The 17704-nt window shown below is 41.0% G+C and overlaps 2 protein-coding genes across 6 annotated transcripts in view; one reads left to right on the plus strand and one right to left on the minus strand.

Moving 5' to 3' along the window:
- Positions 1 to 4817: 4817 nt before the first annotated feature.
- Positions 4818 to 16769, minus strand: LOC131504350 (basic salivary proline-rich protein 2-like). Of its 2 annotated transcripts, none has more exons than XM_058716507.1 (2): positions 15286 to 16769; positions 4818 to 4908 (listed from the first exon to the last, which is right to left on the minus strand). In XM_058716507.1, exon 1 carries the CDS (start codon positions 16126 to 16128, stop codon positions 15325 to 15327), a length of 804 nt encoding a protein of 267 aa, XP_058572490.1. In that variant the 5' UTR covers positions 16129 to 16769; the 3' UTR covers positions 4818 to 4908; positions 15286 to 15324. The 2 variants fall into 2 exon arrangements, with proteins under 2 accessions (XP_058572490.1, XP_058572489.1); XM_058716506.1 differs by lacking the exon at positions 4818 to 4908 and adding an exon at positions 11801 to 12394.
- ARHGAP29 (Rho GTPase activating protein 29) overlaps positions 15676 to 17704 on the plus strand; it is a 63908-nt gene continuing 61879 nt past the window's right edge. The window contains exon 1 of one of the 4 annotated variants that reach the window (XM_058716504.1): positions 15676 to 15789. In XM_058716504.1, the coding sequence (XP_058572487.1) occupies positions 15777 to 15789 (13 nt within the window). In that variant the 5' untranslated portion in view covers positions 15676 to 15776. The remainder of the gene's footprint in view (positions 15790 to 17704) is intronic. The other 3 variants (XM_058716501.1, XM_058716503.1, XM_058716502.1) reach the window with 3 other exon arrangements.

Below are 17704 nucleotides of genomic sequence, written 5' to 3' on the forward strand. Positions count from 1 at the left end.
AACCGTGTGATCCCTGGGAATGCTGAGCTGGGTTTTCCTTATAAAGTAAAGGAGAAATGGAGTACTTGAACTCTAATATCCCTCTGACTCTGAAAATTTATGATATGCTCTTGGGAAAAACAGATCTCATCTTCCTCTCTCATAAGGTTTTTGTGAGGATCAAATAACAAGATGCACTCCAAAATGTAGTGTCAACCATGGAATAGAATGTACAGGTGAGGGGTAGCCATATTTGCTTTCTTATCTAGTCAGCATTTGGCAGAACAAATGTAAGAAAAACAATAGTAGAAAATGTTTGCCCCTCCACTTTAAAGAAGGAAGGAAATGATTTTAGATTCTAGAGTTATTTATGGCTCTTTCAGACACACATTGGGTGAAGTAATTAAACTTGTCATGTGTTAATATGTTGGTTTTAAGCAGCTAATGTAAAGTTTTTGTGGAACAAAGCATTATGGTTCTCCTTTCAGATTAACATTTTCAAAATGTTAACAAACTAATCTTTTCAAAAGAGAAATCTAGTATTTAGGCACATGTTATTTTCTTTAAACTTTTTCATTTGTTTATTAATTTCAAGTACTTTTCCAGGGGATGAGGATACAATAGTGAATAAAACAAGCAGAATCCCTTCATCAGGGAGTTTGCCTTCCCACACCAGTGAGGGGAAATTAAAATTTGTACAAATAAACTAATAACTATACTAAATCCGTAGAGGGGTAAGTGTCATTGCAACTTTTTTTTTTAAGTTTATTTATCTTGAGAGAGAGAGAGCATGAGCAGGAGAGGAGGGAGAGAGAGAGAGAGAGAGAGAGAGAGAGAGAGAGAGAGAGAGAATCCCAAGCAGGCTCTGCACTGCCAGTGCAGAGCCCAACACAAGGCTTGAACTCACATACTGTAATCATGACCTGAGCCGAAACCAAGAGTTGGAGGCTTAATTGACGCTTAACCAACTGAGCCACCCAGGTGTCCACAGCCGTGGCAATATTTAAAACAGGTTAAGAAAGATGGGGAGTATCAAAAAGGAGACATGTTGTTTTCTATGGAGTGGCCAGGGAATATGTCAATGATATAGAACAACAGTAGAGACTGGGAGGGAACAGAGAGGAAGTCATGTAGATACAGTCCACATAGAGGGAACAGCAAAGGCAAGAGCTCTGTGCAAGAGGGACCTTGGGGTATCTGGGAAACAGCAAGAAGGCCAGAGTGGTAGAGGAAGAATGAGAGGAATGATTGTCCATTATCTCTTCCAAGGAAAGAATGATCAAACTTATCTTCATCTTAATCATGGGAATCTACTCCCAAAGCTAAGAGCACACTGTATGTTAGCTAACTTGACAACAAATGATATTAAAAAAAAAAAAAAAAGCTTATCTTCATCTTAACATCAACTTTCATTAAGTCCAGCAGAAACTCTTCATTGCACTTCTTTGGTTCTGTGCCTCAGTTTTTCATTTGTAAGGTGAGGATGATAATAGTACCTCATAAGGTTGTTGTGAGAAGGAAAGGACTTACCAAATATAAAGAATAGTTAAGACAGTGTCTACCACAGAGTAGATCATGGAGGGCTAGTTTTATTACTATCATCATCATCATCATCATCATCATCATCTCTTTATTTACAATAATGTCAATAATTCAATATTTGAGACCAATAGTATTATTTTGTGCCAACATGAATTATTGGGAGTTTCTTTATACATGTTCTTAGGACATTAGCTAGGGTCATGGTACGTGGTGACTCAAGCACAGAGGTTCATGTCATCAAATGTCTTACAGAGAACTTAACATGAAAAAGAACTGGGGTTTGAAATTTTATATGTTAATTTAGACATAAAATGAATATGATATATCTGTATACTCACTTGAGTTTTTCTTTCTTTCTTTCTTTCTTTCTTTTTTTTTTTTCAGTCAATCTTAGTTTCCTCTCCTTGTGACAACACAGAATTCTTGGATGTTTGCAATCTCTTTCACATTCATTTCCAGCATGTGGTCTGAATTGATTCCTTGTTTCTCAATTACAACCATCATGGAATCAAGATTAATAACCTGCTTGGTGAGTTTTGTACACTTTGGAATCTGGAGCCTTTGTACTCATTATGTCTTGTCAGGCTCTCTGTGGTTCTTTCTAAATGCTCCTGCAGTGAGGGTCAAGGACAATAGCAAAGAAGGGGAATATACCTGCCTTTGGGCCACCGCTACCAGCTTCCATGATTTCTTTTCTTCTTCCAGGCATTTAATCATGGCTGAGGGGAGTCTGGAAGTGGATTTAAAGTTCATTAATATAATCCCTGTGCTTAGAACAGTGCCTGGCATATCGGACGTACTAAGTATTTGTGGAATAAATAAACATGGGAGAGGTCTGGTAGACCATGTTGCATTCTCCTAAACAACCGTCACTGAAGCATGACCAAGAAGTATAGCACCTATTTATTGTACTCTTCTGTGGGAGCTGGACTCTCATCTCCACTGGCCACATGGAACATCCACCTTCATTATCAGGCCCTTCAACTCAGGGTAAAGGGTACTTGGAATAGCCTTTGTGTTTAGTGGCCAGTGCACTCGGTTTCACTAGTTCCAACAGGTTGAGCAGAACTTATGGGGAAAAAAAAAAGGAAAAAGCATCCTGGAAGGATTTTCATTCCTGGGCTAACTGGTCATTCGACATAGGCCAAGGTAACATAGTACTGTAGGCCTTCATACTCTAATTAGTACAAATAAACAATCACATAGTTCATGAGAATCATAAGTGGCACAAAAATAGGATTCTATGTATCATGTAATGTCAAATTGGATGATTGATTTTCAGGGAGAACAGGAAAGCTTGCGAACAGAAGTGGTATTCTCTTTATCATGGAAAGAATGAAGAACGTTTTAATGGACAGAGTGGTTATGTGTTATTAACAAATATTATAATTATGAAATAAGAAATACTACATCTGTGAAAAAGCTTCATTATTAATTCAGCATCCAATATGTCTCTGACTTTTTGTTTGTCTGTGATTCCTCATGCTCCAAACCTGTGATTTCTGTACCACTTCTTTAACCAAGAAACATTTATAGGTAAAAAACAACTCAGCTTACAAGGCCATGTACTGGGACACTGCTATAGGATTTGGTGGAGGGCTTGCCCTTTATTCCTTCTTTATTTACTAAACCCATAGCTGTCTGTCCCAGGGCACAGATTTTTGATGTTCATTCTTTCTTAGTTAAAAATTGTACTTATTGCTGAAATGAATTACCATCTTTCTCTGAGAATGCTTTCAATATCCTATTTCTCCAGACGAATGAGGAAAAGTGGAGACTATGGCAGGTATTTAATATATTTTGAGAAAGATTTAAGGGAGTATGAGATTGAGGGATTTTTTTTTCAAAGTCCCTTCCTGTAATTTTGCCCACTTACTTAGCTAGTATTCATTAGGTGCCTGTTATGTCTCAGCATAGATGATAGGAAGGATATTCCCTGTAAGATGTTAAGTGTTACTCATTTATACTCTATTAAATAGAAACTCTGTACTTTTTTTCATATATGATGTGTGATCCAACATCATGATAAAGGCTTTAATTTTGGTTTTTCGTTTCCCTTACAGCATTGATGAGTCCCATCACTCAGGGCACATCTAATGGTAAGAAGCAAGGAACATAATCAGGGGGATATGCACTCAGCTAGTATTTATTGAGCAACTTCTATATATATAGACAGGTACTATATATAAATTTTCATGTTTTGAGTAGTTTGTTTTCTGACAATGACAATCAGTTGAAGATAGAAGAGCGTGGGGGCAGTTTTAAAATTGAGCACAAAATGTATTTTTGTTCAGAAGGAGAGAAGGAGGGTGTGGGAAGAAGGCGGACAAAGCAAGTTAGGACCAGATTCCCGACTGGGAGAAATTCAGTGCCCGCCAAAGGAATGTCCACTTAAACAAGAACAGAGGACCAGCTACCTGCGGGAGGATGCAAAAGGTAACTTGTGCCTAAGGTTCGCCTGTTGTGCCACAAGCCGCACAGGGTGGCTAACACGACCTGCCATGTTGGGGACAGCCTGCCGGCTGGGGCGCAGCTGACAGCCCGCGCCCCGCGCGCCTGAGCCGGCAGCCGCCCCAACCTGCGGCTGGGCGCCGGAGCCCCGCCTCCCCGGGCGCGCGGGCCAATGGGCTGGGCTTCAGGGGGCGGGCCGCGGCCGGGCGGGAGGCGCGAGGCGCGAGGCCTGGGGGCGGGGCGGCCCGAGCGGCGCGGTGGTGGCCGTAGCTGCTGGGGCGGCGGCGGCTTGGCCGGGCGTCCGCGGGCCGTGGGGGATGGGGGCGGCGAGCTCCAGCCCTCGGCGGAGGCGGCGGCGGCCGTGAGTGTTGGGCGGGCGTCCGCGTCCAGGACGCGGGATGGAGCGCCGCGGTGAGTGTGGGGCGGCGGCGCTCGCTCCGGCCGCGGCGGCCAGGGCTCCGGGCTGGGGTCGTCGGCGGTGCTGCCGGCCAGTTGCGGTCCAGGGTGTGAGCGGCCCACGCGGCGGCCCCCGAGCTGAGGCGGCTGAGGGCTGCGCGGGAGGCCGGGCGCGTGTCCTCCGTGCTCCTGTCCTCCGGGAGGGGTCCGACGGGGCGAGCGGGGCGCGGCGGGAGCGGAGGAACCGGGAAGGGCGCGAGCAGTCGTTGCGCGGGCACCCCGGACCCCGGATGGGTGTCTTGAATTAGGCGACGCCGCACGGCCGCGGGGGAGAGGGTCGCCGGGCTTCCATCCCATTTCTGGTGCCCCTGAGCGTCCTGCAGCCCCTCTCCCTTTTCTGGCCACACGCTCTCATCGCTTCCGTGCGCAGTTCAGGAGTTCCTTTACCCTTACTCCGTTGGGACTTCACTGGGACTTCACGTTCGTCTTCGACACTTGGGATCTTTTTGGCAGTTTGATGGCATTTGCTGAAATTTCAGTCTGACAAATGGAAACGATGAGATAAAATAACAGACATCTCGTATTCTATATCCGCCGTTTCTTATCACACTTCACCTAACCTAGGCCCAGGCTGTTTATTATTTGGAGAGGCAGAGAAAGAACTGAGTGTAGAAAAACACTCTCCCTTTCTGAGTGCCCCTACTTGTGCGTATCTGTCACTGTCTTCACACCACTCCTCTCCACTCTCCCTTCTCCCCACTCCTCTCTTTTCCCTGAGTAACTGTCCCTTCACCATCACCTCCATCCACCTTTTCCCAAGCCTTGGCTCTAGGACAAGTCCTGTGCTTTGCAAAATGGAATTGACAGGCGAAGGCTTGCAGCTACCTAATAGGAGAACGTATCCCTGTGAGTTTGTTTCCCTGGATGTCCCAGGACCCTGTGATCAAAACTTGGTGCTTGGGGGCATCCTTCCTTTGACCTGAAGAGTAGCCAGGGACCTTCCTTGTCTTTGAACCCCTCTGACATGTCCAGGGTCTATCTTGCCTTTTCACCACCACTCCTCTTTCCAGACAAGGGTGAGGTGTTTTTTGTTTTTGTTTTTTGTTTTGATCACTGTTTTCACTACCACCCCTCCATACATTGGGATTTTTGAATTTTTTGACGTTCCTCTGTCTTCTAATGTTGGATCTTCCCAGAGTGTGTGTGATTTTGTTTTTTTTGTTTTTATTTTTTTACCTTTTGGGAGTGTGAAGAAGTGTTTTGTGAAAATTTCAAGACTGTGATAGAGCCAAAATTGCCAAGGAGCTTTTTGTTCCTCATTTCTTTTTTCCTTTTCTCATCTTTGATTGGGAATTAGCTTTGCCCTTTTATTCAGTTTGGGAAAGGGATAGCTTCTTCAAGAAAAAGAATTACCAGTAAAGAAGTCAGAACAAATTATGAGAGTCCTAGAGATTTAGATTCCTTTCTTCAGAGGTTTCTTTAGGCAGTTTGCCAGAAATGCATAATTAGAAATGCTTCCTGATTGTAGGAAGGGTGCAAGTGAGGAGCATTGAGCTTAACTTCTGCTAGCTTTATAGTACAAATAGCTCTGGTCTCCGGATTCTGAGAAGGGTTTGAGAGTGAACTTGAGGGAAAGTAAGGTAGGCCTGGGTAGAAAATGTTTTAGTCCCCAAATTGGTAGGAAATAGAACTTTGGCTGAGACGAAGAAAGCACTGTTCAGCAAATCTGTGGTGGCTGGTCAATTCCCACTCTGCCCACCTGCCTAAAATAGAACATCCTCCTAAATTATCGAGCCTTCGCTTCCCAGCTGCAGAAGCCCTTGACCTAGGAATGTGAGCTTCTACAACCACTGCTGTTGGTCTCAGGAGTGAGCACTATGTTGAACAAAGCTCACACCCAGAAGGCCCCCCTGGAAGGATTTGTAATCCTGTGCCATTGATGATTCATTCAGTATTCACCCAGAAACTTTAGTTTCATCCCACTCTATGTTAGACAGAGTCCTGTGGATCCTTTCAGTCTATTGGGTAGAAGTAGGTAATTTCAAATAAACAGGGCCCAACGCATAATATATTGGGTTACCCAAGGAAGTATATTGAATGTCCTATAGGAAAATAGAAGAATGATTTGTTTTCAGTGGCTTCTTGGAAGAAACAATGTTTTGTGTGAGATTGAAATTAAGAGAATGATTTTAATGAGCACAGGCAGAAAGGCCCTTCTGAAGAGAATTGTTGGTTATCTCTATGCTCACCAGGATGCCACTGATTCTGCTATTTATTTATTTATTTATTTATTTATTTTAGAGACAGCATGAGCAGGGGAGAGGGGGAGAGAGAGAGAGAGAGGGAATGACGGGGAGAGAGAGAGAGAGAGAGAGAGAGAGAGAGAGAGAGAGAGAGAGAGAGAATCTCAAGCAAGACCCATGCTCAGCACAGAGCCTGACATGGGGCTCAATCCCACAACCCTGGGATCATGACCTGAGCTGAAATCAAGAGCCGGATGCTCACCTGACTCAGCCACTGAAGTGCCCCCAATACATAAGGACACATTCATGTGTAAAGAGACAAGGAAGGTTTAAAATGAAAGTCAGGAACTAGGATTTTTGTGGAGCGTTTGCCCTTTATTATTACTCTGATTAAGCAAAAGAGCCATTTGATTATACTGCCTCCCTAGATAAGAATTTTTCTTAGAAAATGTTTTGTACTTGCATTGAGAAAGTTTTCGAATACTATTGTCTTCCCTTTTAAGGAAGAAGATGGAAAACATTGAAAAGTGTTAAGGAAGGGGAGTAAGTTGAGTTTGAGGGACTATTCAAGTGTAACATTCTATAATTTTATAATTTATTTACCTAATATTTCCATTAAACACTAGCATGCTGTTAGGTTTTTATACACTTTGAGTTTTGACAAATGCGTACATTATGTGTTCACCTCCATAATCGAGATATTAGAATATTTCAATCACTCCAAAAAGTGATGAGTGCCCTCATGCTCATTTGGAACTCCCCTCCATCCCCCACCACACCACAACCTCTGTCCCCAGGCATCAGATGATTAGGTTCATCTTTTCTAGACTTCATGCAAATGGAATTATATAGTATATATTCTTTTGTGCCTGACTTCTTTCATTTAGTATGCTTTTGAGCTTCATCCATGGTTTTTGTTGTATCATGGATAACTATGGTTAAGTAGTATTCCCTTGTAAGGCTGTAACACAATTTGTTTATTCATTCATCTGTTGATGGACATTTGATTTTTCTCCAGTTTTTGACTATCATGAAAAAAGTTTCTATGTACTGTGTACAGGTTGTTGGATGAATGTACGTTTTCATTTCTGCTGAGTTGTATGGTAAACGTATGTGTAACTGCATAAGAAACTGCCACCCTGTTTTCCAAAGTGGTACCTGATATAGCAGTAATGTGTGAGAGTTTTAGTTGTTCCACATCCTACCCCAAATTTGGTATTTCAACCTAACTAAAATGAAGAATTCTAGTAGATATTTAGTGGTATCTCATTGCGGTTTAAATTTGCATTTCCCTGATACTAATGATGTTGAACACTATTTCATGTGCTTATTGCCCATTTGTGTGCCACTTTTTGCAGTTTCTGTTCAAATATTTCACTCATTAATTTATTGGGTTGTTTCTTATTGAGTTGTAACAATTCTTGATATGATTTGGATATAGTTCTTTTGTCAGATATTTTTCCCCAGTTTTTGGCTGTCTTTCATTTCATAAGTTGCTTTTCAAAGACCAGAAGTTTTAAATTTTCATGAAGTCCAATTTACCAGTGTTTTCTTTTGTGGTTCTTGCTTTTTGTGTCTGTTTGAGAAATTGTTCCCTAGGTTTTCTCTCATGTTTTCTTTAAAAGAGGGATCCTCAATTGTTTTCTGAAAAGACTAGATTATAAATATTTTAGGCTTATAGACTATAGCACCTCGACTATTCAACTGTTGTTTTAGTTCAAAAGCATTTATTGACAATAAACAATTAGGAATGTCTGTCTTCCCCCAAAACTTTTATTTATAAAAACAGGCAGCTGCCTGCCCTCTCTGAATCCTGAATTTAAAAGGCTGATAGATTTAGGTTATATGTTTAGGTCTATGATACATGTTGAGTTTAATTTCAGGTGTGCTGTAAAGTAAGGGTCCAGGATCATTTGTTTTTCATGTGAAGATCAAGTTATTTCAGCACCATTTATTGAAAAGACCATCTTTTCCTCCATTGAATTCCTTTGACACCTCTTGAAAATCATTTGACTATATATATATGGTTCTATTTCTGGACTCTATTCTGTTGGTCTATGTCTTATTGTGTCGTGCTGTCTTGACTACTGTAGGTCCATAGTTAAGTCTTGAAATCAGGCAGTATAAGTCTTCCAACTTGTTCTTTTTCAAAATTGTTTTGGCTGTTGCAGTTTTTTTATTCTTATACATTTTAGACTCAGTCTGTCAATTTCTACAAGAAAACCCCAGGGAGAATATTGTTTGGGATTGCTTGAAGCTGTAGATCAATTTGAGAGAAATTAAAGTCTTAACAGTAGAGAGCCTTCCAATCCATGAACATGGTATACTTGTTCATTTAATTTCTTGTTAAGTAAATTTATTTTAATTTAACTTGTTTCTTTAATGTCTTGCATTACTGTTTGGTAGTTTTAAATTTAGGATCCTGCATGCATTTCGTTAAATTTATTCCTTAAAAATCTTGTTTTTTGATGCTATTGTAAATGGTATGAGTTTCTAAAATTTTATTGTCCAATTGTTTGTTTCTAGTATATAGAAGTAAAATTGATTAAAGTATATTGACTTTATATTCTGTGACCTTATAATATTCATTTATTAGGTGTAGTGGTTTTTTTTTTTATAGGTTCCTTAGGATTTTCTAGGTACACAAACATGTCAACTTAGAATAAAGTGTTTTACTTTTTCCTTTTCAATCTCAGTGTGTTTTCTGTTTTTCCCCCCTTTTTTTAATGTTTATTTTTCAGAGAGAAAGAGAGATAGCACAAGCAGGGGAGGGGCAGAGAGAGAGAGAGAGAGGGGCAGAGGATCCAAAGTGGGCTCTGGTGCTGACAGTAGAGAGCCCGAAGGGGGACTTGAACTCACAAACCAGGAGATCATGAACTGAGCCACCCAGGTGCCCCTCAATGTGTTTTGTTTGTCTTGTTCTATTGTACTGGCTAACACCTTCAGTAACAATATTAATCCTTATCTTAAGTGGAAAACATGATCCCCTTCATCATTAACTATGATGTTAGCTATAGATTTTTTGTAGATGCCTTTTATCAGGTTGAAAAAAATCATTTTCTATTCTTTGCTGACTGCTTTAATCATGAATAGATGTGGAATTTTGTCAGACGGTTTTTCTCTATTGAATATTAAAATAAACTTGCATTCCTGGGACAAACCCTTCTTGATCATAATGTATTATCCTTTTTCATATATTATTGGATTTGACTTGCTAATCCTGTGTTCAGAAATTTGGCCTAAAGTGTTCTTGTAATGTCTTTGATTTTGTTATCAGGGTAATGTTGATCTCATAAAATGAGTTAAGAAGTGCTCCTGCCTTCTCTATTTTCTGAGGGTTTTTGTAGGATTATTTTATCTGGTTCAACAGACTTCATCATTGAGGCCATCTGGGTCTGCAGTTTTCTTTGTGAGACATTTCAAATTATGAATTCAATTTCTTTAATATATATAACACTATTCACAGTTTCTATTTCTTGTGTTAGGTTTGGTCATTTGTGTCTTTCTAGGAATTTTCCCATTTCATCTGAGTTGTTGAACTGGCAACTTGTTTGTAACATTCCTGTTACTCTTTAAATATTTGTAGGGTCTATACTGATGTTTCTTCTTTCATTCATGATATTAATAATTTGCATTTTCTCCCTTTATTTTTTAACTAGTCTAGCTAGACATTTATCTGTTTAATAGATCTTTTCGAAGAAGTAGTTTTCAGTTACATTGTTACAATGCTTTATTCTGTCTCCATCTAAAAATTAAAAATAACAATGCTGACTTTTTTGTCTGTTTTCTATATCATTGATTTCCACTCTTTGCATTATTTCTCTTCTCTTACTTAGTGTTTAATTTGCTCTTCATTTTCTAGCTTCTTAAAGTGGAACATTGATTTTAAGTGGATCATTGATTTTTAGAACTTTCTTTTTAAAAGCATCTAGAACTGTATATTTATCTAACTGCTGCTTTCACTGTGTAACTTACACATTTTGAAATGCTATGTTTCATTTTCATTCAGTTCAAAATACTATTATTTAAAGATGTATTTTATAATTTCCAAGTATTTGGGGGTTTTCCAATTATTTTACTGTTATTCCAAATTTAATTTTGTTTGGGTCAGAGAACATACACTATGTTTTCTTTTTCTTTTTAAGTTTACTTATTTATTTTTGAAAGAGAGAGAAAGCAGGAGACAGAGAATCAATCTCAGGCAGGCCCTGTACTGACAGTGCAAACTTACAAACTGTGAGATCATGACCTGAGCCAAAACCAAGAGTTGGATGCTTAACCGACTGAGCCATCCGGGTGCCCCTACACTATATGTTTTCATTTTCTCTTAAATGTATTGGAACTTGTTGAATGGCCTGTATATGGTTTATCTTCGTGAATATTTCATGTACATTTGATTAGAACGTGTACTCTGCTGTTGTTGGGTGGAGTTTTATATAAATATCTATCAGGTCAAGTTGGTAGATAGTATTGTTTAAATTTTCTATATCCTTACAGATTTTCTGTTGTTTATTGATTAATGAGAGGGGATTTAAATCTTAACTATCATTGGGATTTGTCTATTTTTCCTTACATTTCTGCCAGTTTTTGTCTCATATATTCTGGAGGGTTTTTTAGATGCATATATTTGTAGGATTGTCTTTATGATGAATTGACTCATTTATCATTATGATACTCTATCCCTGGAAACCTCCTTGTCTGATGTAATTGAGTTACTTCTGCTTTCTTATGATTTGTATTTTAATGGTATTATCTATTTCTTTTGTTTTGCTTTCAATCTATCTCAGTCTTTATATTTCAAGTCTGTTTCTTATAGACAGTATGTAGTTGAGTTTTACTTTTCAATTTGATAATTTCTGCCTTTTTATGGGGGTGTTTAGAGTATTTATATCTAGTGTAGTTATTGATATGATTGGGTTTAGGTCTGTCATCTTGCTATGTTTTTAATTTGTCTCATCTGCTTTTTTTTTCTCTCTCATTTTATTCTTGTTCTGCCTTCTTTTGGATTAATTCCTTAAAATTCCATTTATGTCTTCTATTGGCTTCCTAAATATATCTCTGAAGATTTTAATAAACATTTTTTTCCTGTTACAGTTTTTGTAATTATTATTATTATATACCTTTAAATGATATTATGCTACTTTACATATAATGTAAGAACCTTATTGTATAGTTTCATTTCCCTCCTTTCTTACTTTGTGTTATTGTTGTACATTTTACTTCTGTATGTTGTGAATGCCACGACACATTGTTATTACTTTTGTTTTAAATATTAATTTTTTTAATTTACAAAATGAGGCTTGTTTTGAAGCTTTTTGGGGGGTTAATCTAGAATACCATTTTTGTTAGGTCTGGGTTAGATACACTACTAACATGTGCCATTCAGTGTTCATCAGGTCTCTCAGCACTGGCTGGTGAATACTCAGAGGTCTTCCAACCCAGTGGAAACCCTGGGAATTGTTCAGTTACAGCTCCCTGGAAATTTTTTGTCTATCCTTGTGGGGTTTCACCCATACATGTGCAACTTTGTATTCAGCAAGAGACTTCAGCAAGAATTGCCTGTGCAAATTTCTGGAGCTCTTCCTTTGCCTACCTCCTTCCTCTTTGGTACTCTGTCCTAAAGATTCCAGCTGCCCCAGTCTGCTCTGCTTGTCTTTCCATTTCCTGTGCCATGGTCTAGAATGTGTCTCCAGGCAGAAAGTTGCAGCAGTTGAAGGCCTACGTCATTTGTTTGGGACCCCATATCTCAAGGATCACAGTTCTATGCTGTCTATAGTCCAGTTCTGAAAAGGATATAAGTGAAAGGATAAGTCTTGTCTCATTTATTCCTGTACTTGATATATATAAAATTTTAAGTCTTTTTTAATGTAGAGATTTTCTTTCCATCTTTTTCCTTGCAATTTACTTTTTAAGAAATTGTGTTATTTGCTTTATAAAATGACCCACAGTCTAGATTTTGCTGGGTGCATCCTGTGATATAACATGTTCCTCTGTTTTCTATATTGCTTATAAAGTAGTAATTAGGCCTGTGCAAAGTTTTTCAACCTTGACATTATTTCTCAAACTTGATACTATTTGTACCTGACAATTCTGTTAGGAGTGGGGGGGGTATAAGAATTGGGGGGTGCTCTTCTGTGCAAGTAGGCTGTTTAGCAGCATCCTTGTCTTCTACCCACTAGATGTCAGTACAACCTCCTCCCCAGTTGTGACAACCAAAAATGTGTCCAGACATTGTAAAATGTTTTTAGACCCATGTTCTGGTATGAAAAGTTGGCTACCTAAACCACAGAAATAACTTCAGGAATATGAAGACACATACCTAGCAAAAATAACAATGCTGACTATGTTAACACTGCAGAGGACACATGAAAAAGATTTTAATAATATGCAAGTTGAGGCTTTATAGAATGGCTGACTCAAGAGCAGCATTATAGAGGATGCCAGTTTCTCTTTCAGAGGGAAAAAATACTAGAGACAATAATAATGTAAACTGGTAAAAACACAAGTAGTTTATTCCCAATTATGTATCTTCCATGTTTTTTCTGCAACTTGTTATACATTTTAAGATGTTGGACTTCTACAATAGATATACAGATGGCTTTACTTTTTCTTTCTTTCTTTTTTAGCACTTTAGAATTTAATTATTAAATCAAGAATTTTGAATTTACAGAAAGATATTATTTGTGTGATATAAAATTACTTAAAATGCAAGTTGGGGGAATTAATAAAATAACCCTTTTAATTTTAAGGTGAACTAACATTTTTACAAATGTTTCCAAATGTTATCATCCTTACTAAAGAATAGGGTGAAGAAGATGACAGATAATGTATTTTTAAAAAACTGTAAAAGGAGGATTAGGATTGAGAGACTTCTTAAAATTTCCCTTAGATAACCTTACTTATAATTTAACTGTCTAATATTCTTTTTTAAAATGTTTAGTTATTTTTGAGAGAGAGAGAGAGTGAGTAGGGGAGGGGCAGAGAGAGAGAGGGAGACACAGATCTGAAACAGGCTCCAGGTGTCAGCACAGAGCCCAAGGTGGGACTCGAACTCACAAACAGTGAGATCATGACCTGAGACGAAGTCAGACGCTTTAACCTACTGAGCCACCCAGGCACCCCAACTGTCTAATATTCATTGAAGACTCACTCTTCACCCTGGGTTCTTATATTTATCTTTTTCATGTAACAACATAGAGGCCTGCTTGGCTTCACTTCCCTAGAACTATGAGAGGTATCCCTCTTCCCTTTCTCTATCAGGGGGTAGTTTGTCAATCTCTTTCTATCACCTCTTTTTCTCTCTCTTCTCTTCTTTATTCTGTCTCCATTTAAATTCTTCCTTTCCTTCCACTTGTCTCTGCATCTTTCTCTGTCTTCTTTTCCCCTCTGCCTTTCTCTCCTCTTCACAGTTGTTTTTCACCTCCTCACATCTTTGTCTCTCTTCACGTTTTCCTCTTCCTCCCTTCTCTGTGCTCCTTACTGTTTCTGTCATACCACCACCTCCTCCCCACACATCCTTTCTCCCCAACAGGACCTTATTCATGACATTGGCAGTGACATTGCAAATTCCACTTTAGTAAGGAACACATTCCTCCTTATTAAGGATAATGGTGGATAAGATAGCACTCAGTAATTAACACAGTTTAAAATAGATGTAAGGGGATGTTTGAGGTTGCTGGAGTACCTCAGATTTCTTCCCCCAAGTCTTATGATTTAATCAGCATTGCACTGCTCCAGTACCCTTTTGGCCTGGGGACTCCTGACCTCTCCTCCTACTAGTTGTTTCTTTTCACGGCATCATCAGTTTCTGTGGTGAGAGTCCATGGTGCAGTTTTCTTTTTAAGTGTTTTTATAAGGACAGTTTGGTTTTGATGAAACTCAGTATCCCTGGCATGTTTAGTACTGCTGTGTTTGGGGTCTTAAGGGGTAAATTTGTATAGGTTGAGTCTGAAAATCCAGTGTACAGCTGAAATAACCATGGAACTGAGCGTTTTCATATTTATCCTCTCCAGGTAGCATCTGAGGGGCCACATTTATTTCCCCAACATTGTTTTTTCCTGTAAAAGTTCAAAGGTGCATCTCTTTGTCAATGAGTCTCACTACTCCATGTGTTGGCTCTGTCATGCTCACTTCTTTTTTCTAAGTAGGTAGTCTCTCTTCCTTCTCTCTTTTATTTATCATTCTTATTTCCTCTGTCACCACCTTTTTCTGCCTTCCTTGGTTTCACCTCCCTATGTCTGTACCCCCATTTTCTTTCTACTTTTCCTCCTCACACCCTCCTTGTGTCCTTTTCTCCTTTCTCCCATGGTGATAATTTTTCTGTCTCCAGCACTACCCACAGTCGCCTGCCCCACATGCCCTGTGTTTCTCCATCAGTTCTTTCTAAATGTCCCAGCACTGAGACAAAGGACATTGCTTGTTTCAGTGTGTAGTAGGATATGGAAGCTTACCTGCTTTGGGCCCCTAATGCTTTCTGTAATTATTTTATCTTCCTCAGACATTTTTTCTCATTCCGAGTGAACTTTGAGTTTGTAGTTTAAGAAAGTAATATAAGTCTAAGTGGAAAATATTTTTCCTCTATAGAGGGGATTCGGATCAGGCCTGCATTACACTTTACCTGTGTGGAGTCCTGTTTTTGTTTTCTTAAATGGTTTGGAGAGGGAGGAAGACGTACCTTAAAAGAAATGTAGATTGATCATCTGATAAGCACCTTTTAACCAGATCTGCTCTTCAGGTGACTTGTGCCTGAGGTTCGCCTGTTGTGCCACAAGCCACACAGGGTGGCTAACACGACCTGCCATGTTGGGGACAGCCTGCCGGCTGGGGCGCAGCTGACAGCCCGCGCCCCGCGCGCCTGAGCCGGCAGCCGCCCCAACCTGCGGCTGGGCGCCGGAGCCCCGCCTCCCCGGGCGCGCGGGCCAATGGGCTGGGCTTCAGGGGGCGGGCCGCGGCCGGGCGGGAGGTGCGAGCCGCGAGGCCTGGGGGCGGGGCGGCCCGAGCGGCGCGGTGGTGGCCGTAGCTGCTGGGGCGGCGGCGGCGGCGGCGGCGGCGGCGGCTTGGCCGGGCGTCCGCGGGCCGTGGGGGATGGGGGCGGCGAGCTCCAGCCCTCGGCGGAGGCGGCGGCGGCCGTGAGTGTTGGGCGGGCGTCCGCGTCCAGGACGCGGGATGGAGCGCCGCGGTGAGTGTGGGGCGGCGGCGCTCGCTCCGGCCGCGGCGGCCAGGGCTCCGGGCTGGGGTCGTCGGCGGTGCTGCCGGCCAGTTGCGGTCCAGGGTGTGAGCGGCCCACGCGGCGGCCCCCGAGCTGAGGCGGCTGAGGGCTGCGCGGGAGGCCGGGCGCGTGTCCTCCGTGCTCCTGTCCTCCGGGAGGGGTCCGACGGGGCGAGCGGAGCGCGGCGGGAGCTGTAGCCCAGAGCAGATGACGATTAAAATTAAAGCAGGCACATAGCACGTCCCACCGTGCACGTACTGTTAAGAATGCTCCACATTTTAACTTCTTTAAGCTCTGCGACAGCTCCATGATTGTTTTAACTCATTTTTTACGCGGAGAAAATGAGGTTAACCTGCCGGAGCACACAGGCTAGTAATTGTCAGAGTGTAGGTTTAAAGTATATGCTTTTGAGCGCTAAAAGCCTGGTCTTGGCTCTGACCCGTCTCGCTCCCACCTGTCCTGACAGCAGTCCTCACTTCAGCTGCATCCCATTCCTCAGACATTTCAGGATTTCCGTGGTGCATTGTTCTCGTCTCGGACTTTTGGGCAGAGGAGGGCTCTGTCGTTCTAAGGCCTCAGTGTCAATTGTTTTTCCCAATTCCGTTGTTTCGGGCTTGACTGTTTTATTCTTGGTGGGTGAGCTCAGGAGCCCTAGCGACTGATGAGCCTTGTGTCTCCATGTTAATCTTTTCCTACTCTCCTTCTCAAGAAGGAATTGGCCTCACCTCATTTGGGAGGGCAGAACTGTTAGCTGCTAAGGTCAGGAGCTGAGCACCCCTTCCCCTTTCTCCAGCTGTCTCTGTGATGGCATCTCTTGTCCGTCTCTATCCATGTCCGCTGCTCTTTTCGGTTGCTCCATTTCCCCACTCTGTGTTTAAATATGGGGATGGGGAGCGGGCTCTTTGGCATTGAGTAGTTTTGGCTGGTCAAGAGAGAGCCATGCCTGCCAGGAATGCTAGACATTCTGGAGGCGTGGGAGGTTGGGCAGCTTCCTCTTTTTTAAACGTGCTAGGTTCTAACTGCACAGGAATGAAGTGTATGTGCATTGCATGCCTTTCTTTAGAAATTAGTTACTTGCATATTATTGATGAAACCTTTTGACATGGCCGTATGCTGTTTTTGTGGGGAGTACTTTACAAAAGTATAATCAAAGACCTCCAGAATGAATTTTTCTGATTTTTTAAAAGCGTCTTTAAGTAGATTCTTACCAAATCAGAAATTGTGCTGAAATGGCAGATTTCTGAAATATCTGGCAATTTTTCCTGACGTAGGAATAGTAAAATGGGAGCTATTAAGTAGATATTTGGGGGCAGGTTTATACTTCTGTTAAACAGCCCAGTGCCTAAAATGAAAACACTTCTGTAATGATGTGTTCTTGGGAGGATGTACATGGGGCATAGGACATTTGATTAATAGAGGCTACTCAAGTCTTGGGAAAGTCACATTCCAGGGTACTGGGAAGTTAATGTTCACATTTCTAATGCATATATTACTTAGAATTTACAACATACAGAGAAAGTAGTTTTGCATAGTAATATTTTGTTTGCTACAAAGTTCTTTGCTAAGTGATTAAAACACGTTGTAAATGTTGATGGTTTGAAGTTGGAAGAGATGCATGAGAATTAGAGTTTCACAAATATCTTGCTCAACAGTCTGTTTGCATAGTTCAAACTTCACTTGGAAGCCATTTAGTAGGTTTCCACGAAGTCAGTTAAGTGTCTGGAAGTGTTTCCAGTGCTATATTTCTTGCTCACAATCTACAGATATATTGTGGTAAAGCCCACATTTTGTTCATTACTTAAGTATGTTAAAAAAAAAAAAACACCCCACAATAAAGCACAGCTAGTCATAATGGCTAACAGTTTTTGAGTCTTCATGATGAACC

Source organism: Neofelis nebulosa, chromosome 2, assembly GCF_028018385.1.
Source record: "Neofelis nebulosa isolate mNeoNeb1 chromosome 2, mNeoNeb1.pri, whole genome shotgun sequence".
In the NCBI taxonomy this organism is placed as follows: domain Eukaryota; kingdom Metazoa; phylum Chordata; class Mammalia; order Carnivora; family Felidae; genus Neofelis; species Neofelis nebulosa.